Genomic DNA, 26,184 nt, shown 5'->3' on the forward strand with positions numbered 1-26,184 from the left:
AAAAAAAAACCTCCAACAACTCCAAGTAGGTACTTTAAAGAATTTATTCAGCAATATAAAACAATCCATCTATAGCATACCTGATATGGCAATCTTGCCTTTACATGCTGTTCGTTCTTTACTTTCAAAATTCACATCACTGTCAAAAGGAAAAAAACGAATGAAAACATGATCTTTTCTAAAGCAATATTTTAACAATCTTTCACAAATGCCTAAATATTAAAAACAGACACATATCCATGCATAATGACTTCCAGATAATATAAACTACTTCACTCAAACTTCACAATGTTTAGTCAACAGCTAGTTGCCTTTAAGAGAAATATATAGAGGAACTCTTTCATTTTTCATATAAGCTTTCCATCCCTGATGATTATATACTGGCTTACTGTACAATGAAAGCCTTCTGTGAACACTTATTTATAAGCAAGATGTACAAGATTTGTCCAGGTCCCAGGAAGTGTAATACCTTGGATTGCCATTTCATAAATCACATTTCTAGCTTACCAGATTATAGCTGCCTGAAAAAGCTAAAGAGCTTCCCAACCATGAACTTGCTGCTCAGGAGTACTTTATCCTTATAAAATTCTAACAAATATCAAACATTTGTTATGTCCTATATATTTATATGCAGAAATATCATATAATATTTCTTTTTGAAATTAAAAAAAAACTATATACTAAAACAATAACTCAGGCGCTAAAGGAAGGGGTGGCTCTGCAGGAAAAATAAAATATGGAGAGCAAAACATTATCATGAAAATAGAAAAAGTCTCAAGTAAAATTCTTAGTATATAAGACACTTCCAGATCTAACTTTAGAATATATTACCATAAAAACAACTCAAAATAATTATCTCCTGGTTAAGTCGAATCAATCCCACCCTTGAATACTTTTCCAATATCTTATTTCCTAATAATCCCACATTTAGAAATTAGTATTGCATTTCTGGAGCAATATTTCCCAGATTATTCTGCTTTGCACTTTTTTGGGGGGAGGGGGTCTCCACTTAATTTGGTTACCTAATTAACTACTGGCTAATTAGATACTTCAAATATATGATAAGATAAAAACTTTCCATTTGGATACTGTTTGATTCTAAGAGAGTTTTTGGAGAAAGATTGGTGGAATTTTGAAGTGTGACTAATTTTCAGAAGAGTATGACACCATCTCATTGCATTTCAGTAGGCATGTTAGAAAGATTATATAGTTATTCTTTATCATACATTAAAATTTAAAGATAAAATATCAGTCTACTTCTCTCATTCTCTTACTGGATTAAGCACATAAGCATTTTAAGTGAAATATACACCAAATGAGCTGAAATAATACACTGATGTACGTAAGCGGATAAATTTACATAGGATATGTATATAGTATTTATACAACTACATGTAAGGTATAACTAAAGTAATGTAACTAAAGTAATGTAGTAGACCTAAAGCCATAAATTTCTCAGGATCCTATCTAATTACTCTCTGGTCATATTAGTATTTAAGTTAAAAACAAGGAATTCACTAAGTACAAAATAAAAGTACTCATTATTCAAAAATGTTGCACTGAATCATAAATTTTAAAAGAGTCATGTTCAGTATTTTATACGCAAGTTTAGTTTGTCATGTTGCAGAACATTAGCTTGATTATTCATCACAGAGTGAAAAGTTCAATTGAATAGCCTACTATAAGGCACACTAGAAATCAAACACAAATCTCAATTTCCCCAAAACGGTATAAGAAAAATACAATATATATACAGCCGGCTGGCATTTATAAGTTAATATTTCTAAAAACACCTTCTATATGAGCAATGCATAATACAAACTCTTAAAGTACTTATTTCAATGAAGAAATACAAGAAAGCTCTAATATAGTGAGTAATTTGAGCACTATGGAATAGGCCATAGATTATGCTAAAGTTGAGATCCATTAGGTATTACTAAATTGGATTAAACATGAAGTCTTAGCAGGTAAGAGAAATTCTGAAATATAAGAGCCACCAAAAGCAAACTTGCTGAATATTCACCAAAAAACTAAAAAAAAAAAAAAAAAAAAAAAAAAAAAAAATCCCACCAAACTATTCACAAGGCAGAGTACAGCTTTCTTCTCTATAATTATAATGTACTTGCATAGGCATTTCTAGGGCCAGCCAACAGTTATTATATATAAATATTATCAAACTATAATATAAATCCATTTAATCATATAATCTTACAGAATAATTAAATCTCTTTTTTAAAAAATGAGAGACACACTGAAGTAATTCAGCCTCATTTTGCTGATGCCTGTATTATTTTCAATTCAAATAATTCTTCAAACTGTTATTTAGGGTGCTAAAATGTGATGTTTTTCTAATTAATCCAAATTGACAATAAAATTGTTAAACATTCTCTGTTTAATAATGTGCTACTGTAGCTAATAGTTTGCTACAGTTAAATAAATACTTGTTTGAAAATCTGCAATGTTAATGCCAATTCTAAATGCTACAATTAGAGAGCCAGCCTAAGGAAAAAGCAAATAACCACAAAATTATCCAAACAAGCACAGCTAAATAGTAGTATACCTTATTCTTATAAACTCAGTTTAGAGCATTATTTTGGTGAGACTTGTAAATGCTAATTTAAAGGACAGAGATAAAAGTACTGAAGACAAACTTTTAATTTTGCTTTATTAATTTCTGCTTGTAGGTAAATAAAATGACCAACAGAGGGTGCCCATCAACCACTTTGTTGCTCAAAAATCCGTATTAAAATTGAGTAAGTACAGATTATCCTATTTTATATTACTCAATATGGGAATTTAAAATATCATTTATTTGCCAAAATTAACAAGGTATAATGAGGAATTGCACAATGATGAAAGTATTTTATATTTTCTTAATGAAGTACTATAAGAATTCTAACTAGGATTCCATTATTTGGAAGCAGGTTATAAAATCCTTCACTTCTTATGCAAATAAGTGAAAACTAAAACATTCAGCAGTGCTTAATGTGGAATTTTAAACATCTTAAATTATGTGGTATAAAATTAATAACTTCATAAGTATGTTAAATTGGGAAGACATTTCTATTTCAAACCTTGACATAATAAACTCTTTCAACAGACACCAAATAATATAAAGTTTAAAAAATAAAATCAATTCTTTAATATACCATATTTTGTTGTAGAAATACCAGGAGTATGCAATTTTTACTTGCCATCTGTACTTTTTCTTTTTTCAGTTTATTAGTATATAAGCAATAAATCAGGCAACTGGAATATGAGAAACTGTTTAGTGTGGCATTATTAAAATCACAATTATGTTGAATGATATACATACTTAGGTGCTACAAATGACTTTGACTAATAATGTTTTTACAAAATCAAAGTATTTCAGAAGTTAAGACAAGAGATACATTGGCAGGTTGCCATAGGAGAGACTATTATTACTAGAATGAATGTAAGCTCTAGAAGCATAGGGATTTTTGTTGTTGTTGTTCACTGCTGAATCACCAGTACGTGGTATATAGCTCAGCACCTTAAAGACACTCAATAAATGTTTAGTGAATAATGAATGAAATGAAATTATGTGCCCATTTTGATGGAGCGTGGAGTATTTAGTAGATTCAGACTAAATCTTAGGTTTGACTCTTACCATTGTTAACTAGTTCTGGTGAAGAGTTACTTTTAACTTCTTAGCCTAAGCATCATCATCTGTAAAATAGAAGAAATATCTACCTAGCTTATAGGTACCAAATGAAATAATATTTTAAACGTATTCTATGTCATTCTTAGAAACATATGTTTTTGGCCTCAGTATTTAACTTGGAGCTTATGTAGAAGAGGGACTAAAACATTTTTAAAGTGATCAGAGTATGACTTCCTAGTTCTTGTAAGATAATGGTCACTAAATCTGAATTTCTTCAGGTATCTTACAAAAGCTTTCAGATCAACAAGGAAAGCAAATAAAATCACCTATCGTCCACACTTACAGCATAACTAGAAAACAGAGACTAAAACAAACTTCAATTTACATGTAAGTGGGAAAATTGGTAACTAAAACCATCAAGGCCAGCTCCTGGAAGTCAGGTGCCCATTGTAAAACACAGTATCAACTTGTGATCTCTCTCCTAGAAGAAAAGACAATGGACACAAGACCTGATGGATACCATAGCACTGGTTCCTAGGAAGTTGAAAGGAAGGCAGTCTAAAAAGAATTCTGGTTCAGAAGCTGTTAGTCTTATGAAAAGAGACACACAATGAAAGAGGTATCCTTTGAAGGTCTGCTCATGAAAATGAAGAAGAAGAAGAGGAAGGAGAAGGAAGAGGAAGCAACTGAAGTTAAAAGCCTCAAGAAATAAAATAGTATCAAAAAATCGGGAAACCAACTAACCAACATCCCAAAGACATCATTTATTAAAGAAACTGCTCTTTATAGTTCCAATAGAAAACACAATTAGACAAAAACAAATAAACAAGCAAGAAAGCCCCTCTACCTACCCATCATCACTTGGCCCAGGAAAACTCTACATCCTGTATATTTGAACCAGGGACCAAACAAAAAAAAAAAAAAAGGGACCCAAACATCCATAGAAATCTACTATAAAATGAAAGCAGGAGTCAAAATGCTTCAGCTAATAAAAATACTCCATCAACCACTCTCCCCCCCCCCAAAAAAAAATATATATAAAGTAACAAACATGATACTCTAAAATGAATTAAGTGCAGTTAAATAAGCTATTACAAATATGAAAGAAGTGAGGAATCTGAAATCTAAAGCTGCAGACTAGTAAAGAACAAATGAAAGGCAAATATGAACAAAAAATGAGAGGTAAAGACAGGAAATAAATTAGAAAAAGGAAAATAAAATAATTTCTGAAATGAAGAGTAAAATACAAAGTGTCCAAGGATGAAGACATAAAACTGAAAGTACATTAAGGGACATAGTGGATGAGAATGAGAAGAGCCAAAAAGACAAAAATGAGATAAAGATTTTTTTAAAACATCAAAGAGAAAGTGACATAGAAGACAGGCAAAGAAGATCCTACTTATATGTAATTGGAGTCCTTAAATACTAAAAACAAAATAATGAGACACTAAATGCTTTATTCTAGAGGCTTTAACTCCAGGAAAAGTGTCTGAAAATAGAAGACTTGAATCTACATATTACAAGAGTTTTAAGTAAGCCAAAGTGCTCAGCCCTTCAACATACTCCAATAAAATTATCAGACTTTTAGTGAAAACTATTTTCAGCCTCTAGACAAGAAGACCAAGTCACTTACAAAAGAAAGAATATTCGACATTAAAATTTTTGTGCTTTTAAGTACGAACACTAAAGAAAGCATTCTAAACATAAAAGAATGTGAAGAAAGCTATACTCACATTGAGAAATCTACTAGATCATAACCTTTCTCCAAACAAGAGATAATTTTGGAAAAGTACAAAAAGGTAGTGAACATTATACATATTTAATCAAAGACTAAAACAAAAGAGAGAAACAAGACCAAGATTAGCATGTAAATATTATCTTCTCAACCAAAGGAGAACACAGCCTGGAAAATAATAACAACCAAAATAAAATAGAAAACTAGAGAAGGAAAATATGGGAAAATAAGTTCACTGATCTTCCCAGAAATGATAAGTGAAGACAAATAATATCATTAAAAGTAGAAAAAAACAAAATAGTAAAAGCCTAAGTAAGGGGAAAAAAGAAGCTAAAGTCATTATAAAGTTACCGTATAGTTATTTTTTTTTTTTTTAATATAAAGTTCTGGGGCAACCCTGGTGGCTTAGCGGTTTAGCACCGTTTGCAGCCTGGGGTGTGATCCTGGAGACCCGGGATCGAGTCCCGCGTCGGGCTCCCTGCGTGGAGCCTGCTTCTCCCTCTGCCTGTCTCTCTCTCTCTATGAATAAATAAATAAAAAATCTTTAATAAATAAATAAATAAAAAGTTCTAGTAACTACTGTAACCAAAAAAACTCTTAAATTTTAAAAAAAATTAAAAAGAACAAATAGATCAAATACTAAAACATAAATCACAATTATAATACACATAAATCAACATAACATAAAAGAAAGTGACAAAGCCAAAACCAAATATATCTGTAATATAAATGTAAATAGGCTTAACCCCCCCTAGAATTTTCAGATATGCTCATAATGTAAAACCCAACTCTGGGATGAATACTGTTGGAAACTTACCTCCAACAAAGTGATTCATAAAGACTAAAATAAAGAGATGGGCAAAGAAAAAGCAAACAAATGCAAACACTAAGAAATGCCCAGCATTAGGATTTTGTTAACAGGCAATCCCAGAATCTAAAAGCACTATGAGACAATAGCAACAAAAGGACACTTTATAATACTAAAGGATGCAATTAGCAACATGTATGTATGTACACAGTGCTAAGACATCAAGTATTTCATAAAACAGAAAGTACCACATATACAAGGGGTGACCGAAAAATCTTAGTAACAAAAATCTCAACCTATCTTTCAGTCCAAGACAGTTTAACTGGTCAAAAAATAAGCAAGGCTATAGAAGACTTGAAAAACAGTAACATATGTTTTTGAACATATATATTAAACTTTTTATCATGGTAAAAAGAAATATAACTTTAAAAGCCCCTGGAAGTTATGAAAATTGACTATTTAAGTCAGAAAGAAAATTACAAAATATTCCTTAAAGTTGAAAAAAATAATCTGTTTGATCAGACAAAAAATGAATTCCTCTTTTGGTAATGACTGAGTACCCCATATTAGAAAAACTCTCCCTCTCCATCTTCTGTTTCCCACAGAAAACAACATAAAATCGGGAAAAACTACTTTAAAAACAACTACCTGAAAGGACGAGCAAGCAACCAAAAGCAAGAAGAAATTAGAGAAGAGTCAACACTACAAGGGAGTGGCACCATGGTATAGTCATACAAGGGAATACTCCTTATCAATAAAAAGGAGCAAATCACTAGTTACATAATGAATCTCACAAGTATTATGTTGAAGGCAAAAGCAGGGTATATCCTAGACAGTTCCATCTATTTTAGTTCTGGAACAGGCAAAACCTATGGTGGTTAAAAAAAAAAAAAAAAAAAATCAGTTCACAATGCTTGCCACATAAGAGTGGAAGGTAGAGGTAGGTGCTACTAATTGCAAGTTGGAGAAAAAGAAACAGTACATATCCAAGAAGATAATTTATTCCAAGGGTTAAAAAAAAAGGCAAATTCAAATTGAAATAATAGATGACTCTGTTTAGGAGATTGATAACATAACCATTCAGAAAGAAAAAGATCATTTTAAGTAACTTTTAATCATGGTCTCCTGTCTATCCACAGGATGTATAGGATGTTTGCATGATATAGACACACACACAAAAAGAACTTTCTTTGAATTGCATCACAAAAAGTAAGATGAATTGACAGATGAATGGAAGGATGAATTTAGAATGAAGCAAATGTAGTTAAAATATTAATTGGAGAATCTAGGTGGTGGGTATATTGAGTCTTTGTACAATCCAATCCTTTCAAACTTTTCGTAGGCAAGAAAATTTTCATAATTTCTGAATGTCAGAAAAGACCTGCAAAGAAATCCTGAAGTTGCCTAGGTGGGTTTACTGTCAATAATCATATTAATACTAAAATTATGAAACTATATAATCATATTATTAAACAAATAAGGAAACAAATTACTGTTATTAGGAATTAAGATTTTCAGAACAAGAAAAAAGCTAAAAATTCAAGAAAACAAAAACCTACAAATATCAATATAAACTCATAATTTTTTTAAAAGTCTCTCCCATAGCTATGTCTACTATAAAGGTCTAAAAACAGTGATTCCCAATAGCAATGAGCACACTCAGTGCCCAGATCTTGATTTCAAAATACCATTCACCATTAAAGGGAACCAGGACTCATTAGACAAATGGCTGATTCTAAGTGTGAGGCTCAGAAAATACAGGACAAGCCTGGGTCATCTTTTTTGTGTTAGAAATTAAGGAAGTTCTTTTTTCAAAAGTTTTTTTTTTCTTGGTATTTTTATTTATTTGAGGGAAAGAGTGAGAGAGAGAGTGCATAGGGGGGTGGGGGGTGGGCAGAAGCAAAGGGAGAAGCAGACTTCCCACTGAGCAGTGAGCCCAAGGATGAGGACAAGGAGCTGGATCCTAGGACCCCGAGATTGTGACCTGAGTTGAAGGCAAGCGCTTCACCGGGCTGAGCCACCCAGGTGCCCAATGAAGTTCTTAAGGACTAACAGAGGTAAGTTAAAAGAATAAAGAAGTCAGTCTGAAGGAATTTCCATCAAATTTTAGACAATTTATCGATCAAAAAGATTAATGGCTATAAATGATAATACACTGAGTAAATAACAATCCATGATTCTATGGAGAGAGAAAGGAGAGGAATACCTTTCCTTACAGAAGCTAAAAAGTGTAGAAAAAATAATAGTGTTAGATAATCACTATTTGCAAACCCCATTACAATAATATAGGCAAGGATCATAAACGGATATAATCACTAAGTGAAAGCTACTTAGATAACAGAGTACTCTCCTAGTCCCATAATGTTCCAAAGATAACTTAGAACTGCAAGTAAAAAACCATTCTATCACAAAGAAGAAATCAAGCAACTCTCATCCAAACCAAGGGATCAAACTGCAGTGTACAGTGATAGAGCCAGTTATTATCCCATCACATTCACATTGGCAGCATCGATCTTACTCAACTTCCCCTAAAGAAATTCTTGCCAAAAACATATTTAACCTGAGTCTTATAAATAAGCTTTTAGACCCAAATTCCAGGTGCAGCAAAAACAGAAAACAGGAGAAAAGTTTTCAATGATACCATAAAGAGATAATGAAATAAATAGAAAATGCAGGATTTTTAAAAAAGATTTTATTTATTTATTCATGAGACACAGTCATAGGCAGAGGGAGAAGCAGGCTCCTCGCAGGGAGCCGGATGTGGGGCTCGATCCCGCCCCAGGATCATGCCCTGAGCCAAAGGCAGACGCTCAACCACTGAGCCACCCACACGTCCCAAAAATGCAGGATATTTTTAAAGGATATTTTTGTAAAGTATAGACTCTATTAATGGCAATAAGTCTTTATAAAAAAGTAAAATGATTAAAAGAAAACAGTCAAAATCAACCATGTACTACATGAACCTTGATTGAGTTCTGGTTTGGGAAAAACAACTATAAAAGATTTTAACAGCTAGTTTAAAGTAATTCAGACTGAATATTAGATGATTACATTGGAATTACTGTTAATATTTTACATATGATAATCATATTTTGGCTCTGTAACAGGATGTTTTTAGAACCATTGAGATGTACATGCCATGTTGTCTGCAACTTATTTTCAAATGAATCAATATAAAAAATGAATGTGTGTGAATATTCATATGTGTATAAATACAAAGATGGGGGTAGATGAATAAATATGGTAAACTATTAACTGGTCCATCTAGGTAAAGAATATACTATTCTTACAATTTTTATCATACTATTCTATTTTTTACATATGAATTTCATAATTAAAAGTTGACTAAAAAAAAGTTATAAACAAAGTTCCCTATAAACAAAGTAGGGAACAATAATTGACACTCTGTAACATGACAAGCATAGAGGCCAACAAAAGTCAGAACCTAAGAATAGGCATGAAGGTGACAAAAAGCATGCTAGGAAGTTTAAAAAGAATTTAAATTTCTACCTCTCTCAGTTTATATTGTGACATTTGCAAACACCTTACCACAATTATCTGGCACTTCAAAGGCTATTAGTTAACACCTATTGACTTCCTACATGAGTGAGGAGTACTCAGGCTTTTAGGTCATCAGGGTTCGTGTCCTAGCCACATAGTCACTGTGTGTTCTTTGAAACAATGATCTAATATTGCAAAATCCCATTTGCCAAGTCTTTAATAAAGAGGTTTCTACCTCTCTCAGTTTATAATGGAATATTTGTGCACACCCTAGCATATCTGGGACCCGGAAATCTGTCAGTTAATAACTCTTAACCTGCCAACTAGCATTCTAAACTTTCCTGAATCTTGCTTCCCCCTTGTTTTTCAACTCTGGCTTCACCTTGAACTTCAACCAAATACATCTCTTCACTTCTCTTAAATAATTCATGGTCATCTTTCATCCTGAGCTTTTATTTTGCTATTTTTCTTTCTTGGAGTGAACTTTCCTCCTACTCACCCAACCAACCTTATCCATCCTTCGTAATCTAGAAGATTCAGATCCAATTCTTTCATCAGATCTTTTTCTTTTTCTTTTTTTTTTTCATCAGATCTTTTTCAAGTCTACCATTTCGTTCTGACTTGATTCTTCTTTGACAAAGCCTAGATAGATGTATTGTCTGTTTTTATTTTTTGACATTTTATAATAAAATTTTAGAGAAGGTAGACTAGAGGTAGCCAGTAGACTCACTGTTTTGTTTTGTTTTTTAAGATTTTATTTATTTATTCATGAGAGACACAGAGAGAAAGAGAGGCAGAGACACAGGCAGAGGGAGAAGCAGGCTCCATACAGGGAGCCCGACGTGGGACTCATCCGGGTCTCCAGGATCACACCCCGGGCTACAGGCGGCACTAAACCGCTGCACCACCGGGGCTGCCGGCCAGTAGACTCATTAAAATGCTATTTTAACTCTGGTAACAATATAAAAACAAAGCATTTTTCTACCTTAAAGACTATTAAACAAAGCTAAGGAACAGGCTACTGAGTCTCTAAAGGTAAAATATTTTACTGTTAATATACAAATATTTTCATATTTTGACAAATTCTGTTCTTTGAATTTGTATACACCAACACAGTACTTAATAATCGTTCTACAAGTACTATTCAGTAAATATTTGATTGACTAATGAAATGGCATAATTTACATAACTTTCTTCTGGACACTGAAAACTACTGTAAGACTCTCCTTAATATTTAGATCATTTTTATGTAATAAGAAGTATTATAATTTCCAGTTATATTTGATCAGTGATACCAGGTTATATATGCACATAACAAAATGGAATTGTAGACAAAAGAATTAGTAGAGGTTATTCAGATTCCTTTAAATAAATAATTTTATAATTAGGGGAGACATTTTTACATGAATTATGAACAAATAGGTGTGTATAGCAGCAAAGCTATTTTCATCTAATGAAGATAATCCCTATAGAAACTGAAAATCACACACATTTCCAGTTGAGAGTCCCAGATATTTTTTCCTATCTTTTTTTATATAAACCCAATAAGGATTAAGCTTATTTGACATTTTCATAAATAGGTAACTTTAGCACTAAGTCATACTACCAAATTAAGAAAATGGTCAATTCATAATTCACTATAAATATGTAAGTATGAAAACATATGAATTCCTAGAGGAGTACTGCATGTAACCATGAGAGGTGATATAATAGCAAGTGTTGAGTGCCACACCGTACTTTTTTTTTTTTTTTAATTTTTATTTATTTTTGATAGTCACAGAGAGAGAGAGAGAGGCAGAGACATAGGCAGAGGGAGAAGCAGGCTCCATACACCGGGAGCCCGACGTGGGATTCGATCCCGGGTCTCCAGGATCGGGCCCTGGGCCAAAGGCAGGCGCTAAACCGCTGCGCCACCCAGGGATCCCCCACACTGTACTTAAACCAGTGCTTCTCAAACTCTTCCACTCAAACAGTCCTCTCTTAAAAAAATGTCCTTAAAAAGGACTAGGGGGGGATCTCTGGGTGGCGCAGCGGTTTAGCGCCTGCCTTTGGCCCAGGGCCCGATCCTGGAGACCCGGGATCGAATCCCACGTCGGGCTCCCGGTGCATGGAGCCTGCTTCTCCCTCCGCCGGTGTCTCTGCCCCTCTCTCTCTCTGTGTGTGACTATCATTCATAAATAAATAAATAAATAAATAAATAAATAAATAAGATAAATAAATAAATTAATTAATTAATTAATAACTGACTGACTAGGGGAGGGCAGCCCCGGTGGCCCAGCGGTTTAGCGCTGCCTTCAGAAGCCCGGGGTGTGATCCTGGAGACCCAGGATCGAGTCCCACATCAGGCTCCCTGCATGGAGCCTGCTTCTCCCTTTGCCTGTGTCTCTGCCTCTCTCTCTCTCTTTGTGTCTGTCATGAATAAATAAATAAAATCTAAAAAAAAAGGACTAGGCGAGAACATATATCCCTGTGAATAGAATTACCCAAATCATACCTTAGTTCCAAATTTCTCATGTTTTATCCTAAAAATTCATAGTTTTAAAAAGATCTGCCAGGGCACCTAGGTGGCTCAGTGGTGGAGTGTCTGCCTTTGGCTCAGGTGGTGATCCTGGGGTCCTGGGATCAAGTCCCACATCATGTTCCCCATGGGGAGTCTGCTTCTCCCTCTATGTCTCTGCCTCTCTCATAAATAAAATCTTAAAAAAAAAAAAAAAAGACCTGCCATATTTATCCTATGGCTTTGTATATCTCCTGACACATAGTCATGTACTTTCACTGATATATGCAAACCAGTTTGAGAGACACTGACTCAAACTATGGTGTGTCCATCTGAAAAAATATTTTCCTAAATTGTGACACAAGAGTAATTTCATTTTATAATGTCAGGGATATATAATAACGAAAATAATTTGACATTTGTTGAATAATAATGATGTAAAATGTATCAGATTAGGTTTTAAATATAATCTTAATTTTCAAAATGTAAATATTATCTTGCCAGTCATACTGAAGGAACTCTGGCACAGAGAAAATAGCTATCCAAAAGGAGTACTGCAAATAAACAGTAGTTACTTTGTACACAAGTCTTTATTTTATCACAATCTCATCAACTTTTTATTTTTACAAAAATCTTTTCGTAATCTGTGTTTTTATCTTATGTTTCAAGAATTTAGTGGAGGTAACAGCAAAATGGCCACTATCATATAAAGAGAAATTCTTCGCTAGTGCTAGAGCTTTAAACTGATCAACAACTGGTGTTGTAAGAACATTTATATTAGAAAAGAAACTAACATCTAGTCACTGAGCTGTGTCAGTTTTTAGGTTCAAGTTAAGACTTGGTATTGTAAAAAGGACAGGATATAAATTTCATATACAAATCCTAGACCTGATACCAAATGGCAGCACAGAGTAATAATCAAAAGAGCAAGGACTAAAACGTACTTAGCAAATCCTAAGTAACCTCTCCGTAGCTTCTGTCCCTAGCCAGTGACATCCTTGAGTCAGTTTGCTTGCCTCTCTAGGACTTATGTTCACCATGTGAAAGGAGTGTGCATTTCAATTTCTATACCTAAGTTCCAATTACTCTCAGCTAGCACCTCTTTATTAGCATTTTTTAAGCAATTTATTTTTTAAAAAATTCACATTTCTATATACTCAGCTATCAGTCTTGGACCTTTAAAAAAAAGATTTATCATCTTATTATATATTTATTTATTTTAAAGATTTTATTTATTTATTCATGAGAGACACACACACAGAGAGTCAGAGACATAGGCAGATGGAGAAGCAGGCTCCAAGCAGGAAGCCCGATGTGGGACTCCATCCCAGGATCACACCCTTGGCCAAAGGCAGATGCTCAACCACTGAGCCATCCCGGCATCCCTATTTATCTATCATTTCAGAGAGAGAGGGGGGGGGGGGAGCATGCAGAAGCATGGGGGGATAGGGGCAGACAGAAAGGGAGAGAATCTCAAGCAGACTCCTTAGAACATTGAGCCCAGGCGGAGGCAGTGCTTAATCTCACAACAATGAGATCTTGATCTGAGCTGAAGAGCTCTATGAGTCAGAGGCTTAACCAACTAAGCCACCCAGAGGCCCCAGTCTTGGTCCTTTTCAAAATATTCCCTCAGTTCCTGCTTCTTAACCATTTCATTTTACCATCTAGATTACAACAAAATGGCCTAGTGAAAACTGCTGCTTTAACATATACTCTGAGTTCTAGTGCCAAAATGTTATAATATCAGAGACTACTTCAGTGCATTTATTTTTTAAAAGCTTTGATGATTTGATAGTTCACATTAAAGTCAAATTATATTGTGTTCTTAATTCAAATACTTGAGTACATTAAAAGCCATAGGAAAAACTATGCTACTAACCATCTTCCAATTTGATTTGCAATCTGTTCTTCTAATTTCTGTAACTCCAATGTGTAAGCCATTATTCGAGCATTGCATACCATGAGATTCTTAACCGCATGCAAGATCTGGTCTTTCTGAGTGCTCAGAGAAAGGAGTTTCCATATTCCTTCCCGCATTCGAATTTCTAAATCTATTTTTTCTTGAATACTGCAGTCCTTTAAAAAAGAGAGAGAGAGAAAGCATTTTTAAAAGATAGCAAAAATACAAAATTATAACATTCTTTTTACCCCAATAGATGGAAAATGTACTAGCCATCATTTTAATGTTATAACATATTGAGAAAGTAACAAAGTTTTGAGGTATGATAGCACAAAAGATACAGCTATTTGAAAATGCTCTTTGCAAAACCTGAATTTCTTGTTTTATTGGAAGTCTTTACAATCTAGTGAAGAAACAGAACAGAAATAAGTGTGAGAAACATTACATATTCTTAGCATAACTTCACGAGTTTGAATAACGTCCCCCAAATATTCCTGTCCTCCCAGAACCACAGAATGTGATCTTATTCAGATACAGGGTTTTGCAGAGATAACTAGTTAAGATGAGGGGATACTGGAGTCATGAGGGCCATAAATCTAGTGACTGTTGTTCTTCTGGAAAAGCCATGTGAAGAAACAGAGAGAACTCCATGCAAAGACTGAAGCAGAGATGGGAGTCATGAGTCTACAAGCTAAGGACCACCAAGCAACCATGGGAAGCTGGAAAAGGCAAGAAGAATTCTTCCCACACTCTTTAGCAGGAATATGGATCTGTAGGTACCCTGATTTCATACTTCTGGACCCCAAAATGATGAGATAATAAATTTCTACTGTCTAAAGCCACCCAGTTTTGTTAACTTGTTTTAGGACAACCTAAGGAATATAGTAACTAATGTAAACAACACAGCACATGTACGTATTATATAAGTTGTATTGTGGAATGGCAAGATGTGTTTGATGACACTGAATTAACCAAGGAAAAATTTTCTACAGAAGAAGCTGGGAAAGGGACTAAGGTTTAGCAGACATGGTAAGCAATGTAAATAAAATCTCAGAAGGGTGAAAGCACTGTGCCTAGAAAATGTCAGAGGCTTTAGCTATTGGATGGAATGGATATTTATTTATTTATTTATTTATTATTTTGGAATGGATATTTAGAGTGTACTTTTGTATATGTTTACTTTAGTTTTAAGAGTCACCATGAGGGACGCCTAGGTGGCTCAGCAGGTTAGGCACCTGCCTTCGGTTCAGGTTGTGATCCCGGGATCGGGGATCGAGTCCACATTGGGCTCCCTGTGAGGAGCCTGCTTCTCCCTCCGCCTATGTCTCTGCCTCTCTGTGTCTCTCATGAATAAATAAATAAATCCTTAAAAAAAAAAGTCATCATGAAATTACTAAATCATTTTAGTTCTGAAAGTCTTGCAATGCCCTGGGGTTCTATACACAAGTTACACATATAACATTAAAATTCTATAAACTGAAATGTACTTATTCTGAGTTAATTCACAGTAGCTTTTTAAAAAATTATAAATCATTGGATACTCTTTACTATACTATTAACATAATAATGCTCCAGAATGTCTATTACTAAAAGTAAAGTGACCATCCTGGCTTCTGTGGCAAAAAAACTTTTAATTGGATCAAAATCTGTATCAAAAAATGTAAATGGAATCTAACAACAAAAGTGCCAGACATTGGGGATCCCTGGGTGGCTCAGTGGTTTAGCACCTGCCTTCGGCCCAGGGCAAGATCCTGGAGTCCCGGGATCGAGTTCCACGTCAGGCTCCCTGCATGGAGCCTGCTTCTCCCTCTGCCTGTGTCTCTGCCTCTCTCTCTGTGTGTCTCTCATGAAAAAATAAATAAAATCTTTAAAAAAATAAGTGCCATACATTAAAAAGACAATCTTTTCAAGAAGAAAACCTAAAAGTCAAAAGAGCAAGTCTATGAAAATTGCCCTAGGAGAGAAGCTGCAGTAGATGATTTAACTTGACTATCCAAATCAATCAAAAGTACTATTCACATGCAGAAAAACAGATCTGGTTAATTACCTTGTGTAATTACATCATGTAATTACCACATAAAAACCATCTTTAGTAGTATAACTCATAACTGGCATACCATATAAATGTAGTCGTTTGCAGATTTTCCTTCTTTAAACATGGCTGAACTTCAACAATTCCATTTCATCTTTTTATGACTTTGCCAGTCCCAAAGTAAATTCTTCTTTAATGTAATTAATAATTAATTATAAGAATTATCTATGTGGCCCATATGTCTATAGAAATAAACTCTGGCAGGCTGGTTAGTATTAGAGAGTGCACACAGGGAGCAACTTGAAGTCAGGATGAATAGCTTTACCCCACAACTCAAATATAAACAAATACCATCTGGTGCCATTAAATTCAATTTTGCTTTTTAAATGTTACTGTGAGGCAGCCAGATGAACCAGCACAGCGATTCTTAAAGCTGGCTGCACATTAGAATCACCTCTCGTAGGGGAAGGGCCTTATAAAACTACCTAAACTGAAGACTCACCACAAAACAATTAGACTTTCTGGAGGTGGAGCCTGAGTTTTTTGGTGTTTTTTGTTTTGTTTTGTTTTGTTTCTTCTTAAGTTCCTCTGGTGATTCAATGTATAGCCAGTGTAGAGATCCACTCCTGTAGTACTTGAAATTCCATCACAATCTGGAGAGTTGCAACAATCTTAAGGAACCAGTAGGTGGCCACAAATACATTAAAGAATCAGTTTGGGCTTCCTGGGTTTCCATCTTATAAATGAAGATTGTCTTCTCATCACTCACTGATAAAGACTTTAAAATTATAGAGGCTTGGGAAATAGTGCAGAAATGAAATGCAAAGTTAGGGCTTGTTTATTAAGTCACCTTATCTGTGAGATTAAATATTCATTAAGGAAATGAGATCTATCTAATAGATATTAATATTAGAATTCTATCCTTTAGAGCAGAGATCAGTAAACTATAGCCCAGTCAATGCCTGTCTTTTGTAAATAAACTTGTACTGTGGTACAGTCACGCCCACTTGTATGATCTAAGGCTACTTTCAAACTACAATTGCAGAGGTAATTTCAACTAAGACCATGTGGTCCACAAAGCTGAAAATATTTACTCTCTGTTCTTTTACAGATATAGTTTGCTGAGCCCTAACCCAGCCAAATTTACATACATATTTAACTATAACCTCACCTCCCCTATTCTACAGTGAGCAGATGTGGATCTGGGAGGGCTGACATGAGGAAGATGAACTGTTAAGTGTATGGATGCTTTCGAATGTACTGGGGTTTAAAAAAAAAAAAAAAAAAGAGCCATGATGTTAGCCAGTTTTGTATTCTCCATGCAACTTCTTTCAGTACACATTTGTACTTCACACAGAGAAAACCTCTCTGGTCAAGTGATGACTCCAGCCAAGAAAGTCTATATGGAATCAAAGAACTTAATTTTGGTTAGTAAGGGGTACAAAGTGCTCCTGGGGTAAGAGTTGATGTGCTAATCCACAGTGAGAACAATGATCATCTAATGAGGGCACAAACTGAGCATTTAAGGATGATGTTTACTAACCTCGGAGTGGAACAGTAGGGAGCTAAAATCTTTACTGCTCCTGCCTCAACCATAATGGCGGAGTCAAGACCGAGTAGGACTCCAGACAAAAGCATATATCCATCCCTTGTAGAAGTGTCTAAAAGCAAGTCTCCAGAAAAAGCAAAGAATGGGAGAAAAATCTTCTTCTTGCCATTTCTTCAATTTTCTAAAGAGCTTCCTTATAAGTCAAACAGAGGCTTATGGCACGGTCCTTATCATGCAAGTATATAAAGTCAGGCTGATAAAAATTAACAGGATAACGCTAAAAATGAAATAGGGAAAGAATTTAAAAGTGCAAATCTAGATTATACTAGGTTTGAAGACCTAGAATGGAACAAAGGAAGTGCGAAGAAAATGGCCTTAGTTTTGAAATTAAGTGCCAACTTAAAAAAAAAAAAATGTTGCACTGCCACTAAGACAACTGTAGTAATCCATATAGAAGCTATCACCCACCTAATGGATATAGGTAAACCATGTTAGCTAAGAGACCATGATGAAAAAGACTGCAAGAGTATATATAGCATACATCCTTGTAAAAGAAATAGTGTGTTATTTTAAGAACTGGTTATGTACAGAAAAAGTCTAGAAATCATGAATAGTGGTCATTCTGGGGAATGGCATTAGAGAAATAATTCATGTTTCTGTATATATTACTGAAATGAGATAATGAGACAAGGAAACTGAAGGACTCCATAAAAACCTTTTTGCTCCTTTTCCTGCTTCCATTCTTGCCAGGACCTGTACCCACACCCCACTTTACACATGCCTTATAGTGCAAATAATGCACATCCTCCCTGTACGGGAAGGAACTCATGATTTCTCTAGAACAGATAACATCTAAGGAAGAACCAGATGAAAATGTCTGGAGGAATCTACCGTATGTGTGTTCCAGACTACCAGTGCTACACATCTTGACGCGAAGACACCCACCCCCACCCCCCACTCCCAGCAATGACACTTTGGGTACTAATCTTTGTTCTAATCATTTTCTGGATGCCTGAGAAGACACATACTCCAGACCATCATCCTCAATAAAACTCCCAGGCCCCAAACTAAGACATATGCTCCTTTTCTTTCCAAGTCTCCTAGACATTCATCTGTATTTGCTCTCTCTGTATCTTCAATAAACTATTTCACCTCCTGTGGGTCATGTAGGGTTTCCATCCTGTAGGAAGCCAAGAACCTTCTTGGCTGGTCCTACAAGACCCCTCTGGGTCCTTGGATTTGGCCTGCTGCCCAAACATCTCAGGTGAATGGGACAAAAGATAGTAAGAAAACAGTTTTCTCTCAAGCACATTCTGAGTGTTAGGTACTATGCTAAGTATTTTAAAGAGGTTCTCAATTCCCAGGAACTTTCTGGAATAAGCATTTTACCCATTTCACAACTGTGGAATCCAAGGATTTAGAAATAACAGGTAATGTATTCAAGGTTTTGTACAACAAGCAGAGTTAGATTTGACCTGAATCTGACTCCAAAGCATAGAATACTCTATGCTGTGTGTACTCACAGATGACTCCAAGGTTTAAGTACAGGTTTTTTACTAGTGTTCCAACTACCTCAAGAATCTTTGGTCCTATCCCTATTAGATGGCAGGTTCATTAAGATCAAAAGAAAAACAGCAAACACTAGGTTGAAACCTATTACTATTTCGTAATTTTTATCCAAGATCCAAACAGAAGGAACTCCACAACTCAACTATTTTCTTGATGCCTCAAAATCATTAAATATTACACTTTCTCACATGTAAATAATCCAGCCCTTGTGCATATTTAAATATTTATTTTCATTCCATGTAGCTAAGCTTCTTTCATGACCTTATCCTCTTCTCTCTTTTGTATAATTCCTAAATATTACTGCTACAAGCAGCTAAACAAATTTACTTGAACGACTATACAAACACCTGTGTAACACACACGAGAACCTCAACAAATTGCCAATTCACTAGAAATCAAGATCTTGTTAACAATCGAGACAGCCAAAGCACAAAAGGGACAGGACAGAAAAGAAGTATCTTGGGCAGACCGGGGGGGGGGGGGGGGGGGGGGGGGCGCTCAGCGGTTTGGCACCGCCTTCAGCCCAGGGCATGATCCTGGAGACCCTGGATCGAGTCCCACGAGTCCCACGTCAGGCTCCCTGCATGGAGCCTGCGTCTCCCTCTGCCTGTGTCTCTGCCTCTCTCTGTGTGTGTCTCTCATGAATGAATGAATGAATAAATAAATAAATAAATAAAATCTTAAAAAAAAAAGTATCTTACATCAGAATGTCTGAAATTTTTGGAAATGCCGGCATTTCAAAAACAGCATTACTAATAAAGGAGTTAGACTTTTCTGCATAACGACTCTTAATGTCTTGCTTTATTTTTCTCAGTATCATTGAAGATTTCCTAACAATTTTGTATCTACTTGAGGTCTCAAAAAAAAAAAAGATAATAGGTTTCTAAGCAAAGGTAATAGGCTGGAGCATATAAAATTGCTAATAGCCTACCAATTCTGACCTGCAAAACTGGCATTTTCATAGGGTTTAATCTTCCTCAGAATTAGGTAAGAGAAGGTGGAGGTTAAAATAGAAGTGAAGATCCAGCTTGATGACAGCAGTTTTCTTTTAAGACTCCAACGTTATGGTTAAGGGGCAAATATAACATTTTAAGAACTGATTTCCCTAAGGGGGAAAAAAATGTTGGTCTCCGTGAAGTAAAAGGGTTTCTAACACACGCTTTACATGGCGAAACAGCAAACGCCCCTCTTCTCCAATTCAAGAAGCGTCCACCCTCAAAGCAACTTTTCCTCAAGTTCCCGGGCGGCGGTTTGCTCCTCCGGCCCCGCCCTCTCGAGTTTCTGTGCTGAGGGGCCGCGGCTCCAGGGCTCGTATTCCCGTCCAGCACACGGTCTTGCCCGGGCCTCGGGCGCGCTGCTCGGGGAGGCCGGAGCCTCTATGCCCCCGCCCCCCGCATCGCCTCGGGGTTGGGGGGTCCGAGCCCCGGAGGGCGGCGGGAGCTGCGGGCAGGTGCGTCGGGCCCCCTCCGGGAGAGGTCGGGCCGTGGGGGCTGAGGAGCCCTCGGGCCCCGCGGAGCCCCGCAAGGCGGCCTCGCGGCCCTTCCCTGCTTCCGGTCGAGGCTGAGGGCGAGACACGGGGCCTCGACCACCAGGCCAGACTCACCTGCTGGGCGGGAAGGCCCGCCAGGCGCAGCTCGGGGCGCCTCCCGCTCGGCCCCTGCATGTCCAGCGCCGCCGCCGGGGCCGCCGCCACTCCTCCGAAGGTGAGATTTGAAAAGCCCGCCGCTCGCCGGGGCCGCGGAGGACGCCAACCGCCGTCCGGGCCGTACCAAGTCGGGCCGCGGGGGGAGGGGCGCGGGGGGCTTCCAGCCGCAGGGCGCACGCGCGGGGGGGCTCGGAGCGGGGAGCGGCCGCGGAGCCGGGAGCGGGGAGCGGGAGCGGCCGGCGGGCTTAAGGCAGCGTCCGGGGTGTGGGCGGGCCCGCGACCCGAGTGGGCAGGGCGGCGCGGGGAGCGCCCGACCCCGCGGGGTCTGTGCTGGTGGCGTGCGAGGCGCGTCCCCGGCGCGGAGCGCGTTCTCCCCGCGTCCCGGTGCGGGCGGGCTCTCGGGCGCCTCGCGGACCCACGCGGCAGCAGGTGCCTGTGGCCCGGTCCCAGCGCGCACGGCCAGGTCGGCCGGGGTCACTCGGTCAGTCCGGCTGCTGAGATGCCGTTGGCGTTTCACAGGTGTTTTCTTAGCCCCAGGAGTTGCTCTGTGATCGCAGATCCCCCACCACACACGCCCAAGTGGTCTGTTCTTCTGGCGAAGACTTCTTTCTTGAAAGTAGTCTATTCTTTTCTTGCAAAATACTTTCTCGTTACTCCTTCCCCACCGAGCCACCTTGGATCATCATCCAAGGTGATGGCAGAGTGAAGTAGTCTTTTCCCAGAGCCCCATTTTTGGCTGTCCCTAAAAACCGAAACAAAGACTCCTTAAAGGGTTTTTATTATTAATCATAATGGGAAGGTATGGAATCTTTAAGTGCTGAGGATTTCAGGCCCTTTGTAAGGTTCTTACAATCCCGTGTCCTGGCCTATCCTTGAAAAGACAACAGGACTCCTCTCTCTCTTTTTTTTTTAAAGATCATATTTGTTTATTCATGAGAGACACACAGAGAGACAAAGAGGCAGAAACACAGGCAGAGGGAGAAGCAGGCTCCACGCAGGGAGTCCGATGCGGGACTCGATCCCGGGTCTCCAGGATCATGCCCTGGGCTGAAGGCGGCGTTAAACCGGTGAGCCACCGGGCTGCCCGGGACTCTTCTCTTGACTTCTGACATTGTTTTCTCCACAGTGCAAAATGAACCAAATCATCTCTCTCCCACCATCACCTCATAGAAGGCTTTAGGCCCTTTTCCTTCCATAATTGGGTGTGTATATATATATATATATATATATATATATAAATTGTATGGTCACATTATCCACAAGGCTCTTTTTTAGGCAGTTGGCTTGGAGATTTACTTCTGAAAATATGAAGAGTGCCCATCCTCTCAATTAGGTAATTTGCTTCTTTGAGGCCCTCTGGAATAGATGATACTAGAAGCTGCCCAGCTAGGAATGACCGTTCCCTTACATTAGGAATGTATGGGTCATTAGAAATGACCCATATCCTTACACACAACTATAAAATACATACAGCTCAAAATTACCAACACAATGAGTTCACCTCATTCTCTCCAAACACAGATCTGAATTCCAAAGTCATTAGGTACCCTTCCCCCAATGCACACCTCTCTCTTATGCTCACCACTTTGTGGTATAATTATCTCTACTCAAAGTGAGCTGCATGAGCCTTATAGAGTCCCTGACTCATAAAAGAAATACACACAGGGAGCACATCATCAGACATATATTATTTTTCATATAACACACAGCTCTCAGACTCAAAGCAAAATACTTATAGAAGCCATCACTTCATGGAAACAGAGGCAAGCCAACCAGTTTTAAATTGGACACGGTTGTAGGAATGTTTGATGAGTAAATACTAACTGGAGATGCATTTATTTATAATACTTGAAGAAAGAGATCTAGAAAAACCATATTTAGTAATTATCTGTGGAATTGACAGTTGCTATTAAAGACTTTTCTCTTTGGAGAAGATATGATGTAGTCCTATCTCTTTATTATTCATCAAGGGATGTGTCCAGGAAGTGCTTAAGATAGAACTATTATATGGTGATTAAAATACCTCAGAGCAGAAATGTTTCCTTATTTATCCCCAGGTCCTTCTGGTAGTTACATCAAACATAGGTTTCTCTGGTGTATGTGGTGCACATAAAAAGAAATGGAAACTACCAAAAGGTTAAAGATTTCACATGAGTAGTTTGGTCAGCTTAAGAATGAATGAATGAATGAATGAATGAATGAACTTAACCACTCCCAGAAAGTAAGAAGTATAATCTTTTACTGTTTCAGTTCTTTGAAAAATAGCATTTGGGCATCTCTCATTTGAGAGCTGCTAACACCTTCCTTGGGCTCCCACAGTCAATGGATGCCCACCCAATAGTCCAGGTGTAAAAGCTTCAAATGAAAGGTGAATGATGGGATTACTGTTCTACCAATATTACTTCCCATGATAGGTTCAACACATAAGACTAGTTGTAAGTATTTGTTATGTCTAATATAACAAATAGATAATATTTAATAATTAATAAATATAAAATCAGTATTTGACATAGGGCAGCCAATTTAGATAATACTAATAACTATCAAAGCAAATTTTTCTTCTCTTAATCCCTGCATTCATCTTTTTACATCTCTCAAAGGCCAAAAGAAAGGAAAATACTGAACTTAATCAGGTCTCTTACATAATAGACCCATTATGTTTAAAAATGTGGTTTGTCCGGGAACAGATAACTGTTGTGGTTTCTAATATCCTCCTAGACTCTCTTAAAAATTCTCTCAGTGCTTCCTTTATTCATCTGTTATCTTGTAGGTAATGCATTTAAAATGAACTTCATATACTAGAGCTATATTTTGAATTATATACAAAAAGAGGGGGAAGAAAGAAAGGACACTGAAGTAAAGATGCTAAGCAGAAGTACAGCATTTGCTTAAATGATGAGGTGGTAATCTACAAACAGCAGAAGCATCATATAATCATAAAGAGGATATGGAATACAGAATCTGAGGATGTATTAGCTCTATGACCTTGGGCAAGCCACTCAGTGTCCTTATCTATAAAACAACTATAATAATACCCAGCTAGTTTTTAAAAAGTTGTTGGGAGACTCAAATGAGATAAGATTTGTGAGAGTGCTTTGTAAACTAGTTATCCACACAAACTTGAGGCACTGTTGCTGTAGGAAGGAAACATCAGCATCTATGGGCAGATGTACAATACCTGAGAACTGAATGAGACAAGCTTATGTGAATAGAGTTAGTTATATTCAAGATGTACCCACCACCGAAAAATAATTAGTACCTAGATTAGATTATAAAGAACTACAAATCAATAAAAATCCAACTGGAAATTGGTCAAATGTTATGGTAGACATATTGTGGGAGATAAAACCCAAATGGCAAATAAAACATAAAAAGTTGCTCAACTTTATCATCAATTTTAATCTGTAAATTTGCAAATTTGCAATTTACAGGTTAAGAGCCCAAGAAGACAATATTTTATAGTTACTCATATTGGTATATATTAAGAAGTTTGATAATATTAAAGACTGGTGAATTTACAAGTCAAAAGGGTATTATACACTGATGGAGGTGATGTAAATTTGTGCAATTACTTTGGAAAAATTTGGTACACCAAGCCATTCCATTCTCAGGTACATATATACTTAGGGAAATTCTTATAAATGTGTACCAGCAACATGTTTGTAATAGCAAAAATATAAAACAATCCAAATGTTCATTTCAGGACAATGGATTAAAGAAATTGTGATGGTGTACCCAATAAAATATGTCAGTAAAAATAAGTAAACCATAGATGTATGTAACATTATAGCTGAATCTTGAAAATATTGAATGAAGAAATCAAGTTACACAGGAGTACATATAATATGAAAGTTTTCCAAAGCTGAATAAGAAAAATCTAAACAATCTATTGTTTAGGAATATATACGTGTGATAAAAAGCTTCTATTTAAAATGGAAGAGGGTGCTAAGAGCAAAACTCAAAATAGTGACTGTCTCTGGGAGAAAGGCAAGGGGATGGGATGGAAACAGAGCATGCAAATGCTGCTAGTAATGTTTTAGTTTTTAAACTAAGTAAGGGGTTCCTGGATTTTCATTTTAATGTTTACCTAGTAACTTATATATATATTGCATATAATCTTTTGTGAGCTTCAAATATGTCATAAGAGGAATCATTCTAAGATGTTTGAAATATTCTTGCGCAAGTTAAACAATGCTGAGAATGTGAGGTATTTTAAGATACTTACTTAGCAAAATAACAATACATTTTTTTGGCTTCCAAAATTTGACTTACATTTGATTCATTTCCAGTACATTGTAGTATGTGAAAGTGTGAAAGTACAGCTGTGATGCATTGGTGCCTTTGCCCAGTGAGAGATGAAAACTGGCCATGTGGATTTATCTGTGAAAACTTAAGAGGAGCCATTGCTTGGGAGCTTGGATGGCAGGTTGAAGTAGGTAGAATTTGCAAAGGATGAGAGGTTTGTCAGCAGGTGGGGACGAAGTGAAGTGCAGTTTGAACTGTTACTGTTAATGCGACCTGCGTATTACCCATAGGCCTGAGGACATCCAAATGACATTAAAATCAGAGGCTCCTTACTGAGAAAGCAAATCAGCCAGAGGAATTAGTTACATGACTTGAATCAGTGGTCCTCAAACTTTGGCACAAAAAACCTTTCCAAAGTTTTATAGGTTTTTAAAGGAATCATTGTTAAGATCTTCAACTTGCATTCCTCATCTTAAAATTGATCTAAGGTGCCTGCTCTCTGGGCCTCACATTGGTCTCCTTTTCTCAGCTACCTTTTCCCACTTGACAAAAGAAAGGTATCGCTGTTAGCCATCCCTACTACAGCATTGCTGTATGGTATAAAAACCATCTGGGGGCCAAAGGGACAATTAAATTCATTGGTGTTGACGTTGCCACAGTCAAGGAACCAGGGGCTTACATAGCACATGTAGACTTGATGTTAAGAACTCTCATTCTAGGGATGCCTGGGTGGCTCAGTGGCTGAGCATCAGCCTTGGGCTCAGGGGTCCTGGGATCGAGTTCCACATCACGCTCCCCACAGGGAGCCTGCTTCTCCTTCTGTCTATGTCTGTGCCTCTCTGTGTCTCTCATGAATAAATAAATAAAACCTTTTTAAAAAAAAAAAAGAACTATCTCATTCTATCATTAATATTTGCTCGTGGATACATTAACTAATTGGAGGAAAAAAGGGATCATCTATCTCGTTATGAGATTCATTTCCAGGGAAATTTTATTTTCAATGTTTAATATTCATCTGTTATAATTTGTGATATGCTTATTTTGTTATTAATTGTCAACTACTAACAATTTTAATAAT

At 36.9% G+C, this 26,184-nt stretch overlaps 1 protein-coding gene and 2 long non-coding RNA genes across 12 annotated transcripts in view; 2 read left to right on the top strand and 1 right to left on the bottom strand.

Moving 5' to 3' along the window:
* Positions 1–6,927, top strand: part of LOC144312237 (uncharacterized) — a 47,272-nt gene extending 40,345 nt beyond the window's left edge. Inside the window, exons 2-3 of the long non-coding RNA XR_013377732.1 lie at positions 2,685–2,753; positions 6,774–6,927. This is a non-coding gene — a long non-coding RNA (uncharacterized LOC144312237). The remainder of the gene's footprint in view (positions 1–2,684; positions 2,754–6,773) is intronic.
* RTKN2 (rhotekin 2) overlaps positions 1–20,965 on the bottom strand; it is a 79,650-nt gene extending 58,685 nt beyond the window's left edge. For 6 of the 9 annotated variants that reach the window (XR_013377728.1, XR_013377727.1, XM_077894656.1 and 3 more), the window contains exons 1-3: positions 20,820–20,961; positions 14,046–14,242; positions 81–139 (exon numbers count right to left, since the gene is read on the bottom strand). Coding sequence is in view for 7 of the 9 variants with exons in the window: in XM_077894656.1 (XP_077750782.1) it covers positions 81–139; positions 14,046–14,242; positions 20,820–20,879 (316 nt within the window). In the remaining 2 variants the exon portion in view is untranslated. Of the gene's footprint in view, positions 1–80; positions 140–14,045; positions 14,243–16,600; positions 16,894–20,819 lie in introns of those variants that run through there. The other 3 variants (XM_077894654.1, XM_077894655.1, XM_077894652.1) reach the window with 3 other exon arrangements.
* Positions 20,489–26,184, top strand: part of LOC144312239 (uncharacterized) — a 57,614-nt gene continuing 51,918 nt past the window's right edge. For both annotated transcript variants that reach the window (XR_013377733.1, XR_013377734.1), the window contains exon 1: positions 20,489–20,919. This is a non-coding gene — a long non-coding RNA (uncharacterized LOC144312239). The remainder of the gene's footprint in view (positions 20,920–26,184) is intronic.

Source organism: Canis aureus, chromosome 4 (assembly GCF_053574225.1).
Source record: "Canis aureus isolate CA01 chromosome 4, VMU_Caureus_v.1.0, whole genome shotgun sequence".
Taxonomy (NCBI): Eukaryota; Metazoa; Chordata; class Mammalia; order Carnivora; family Canidae; genus Canis; species Canis aureus.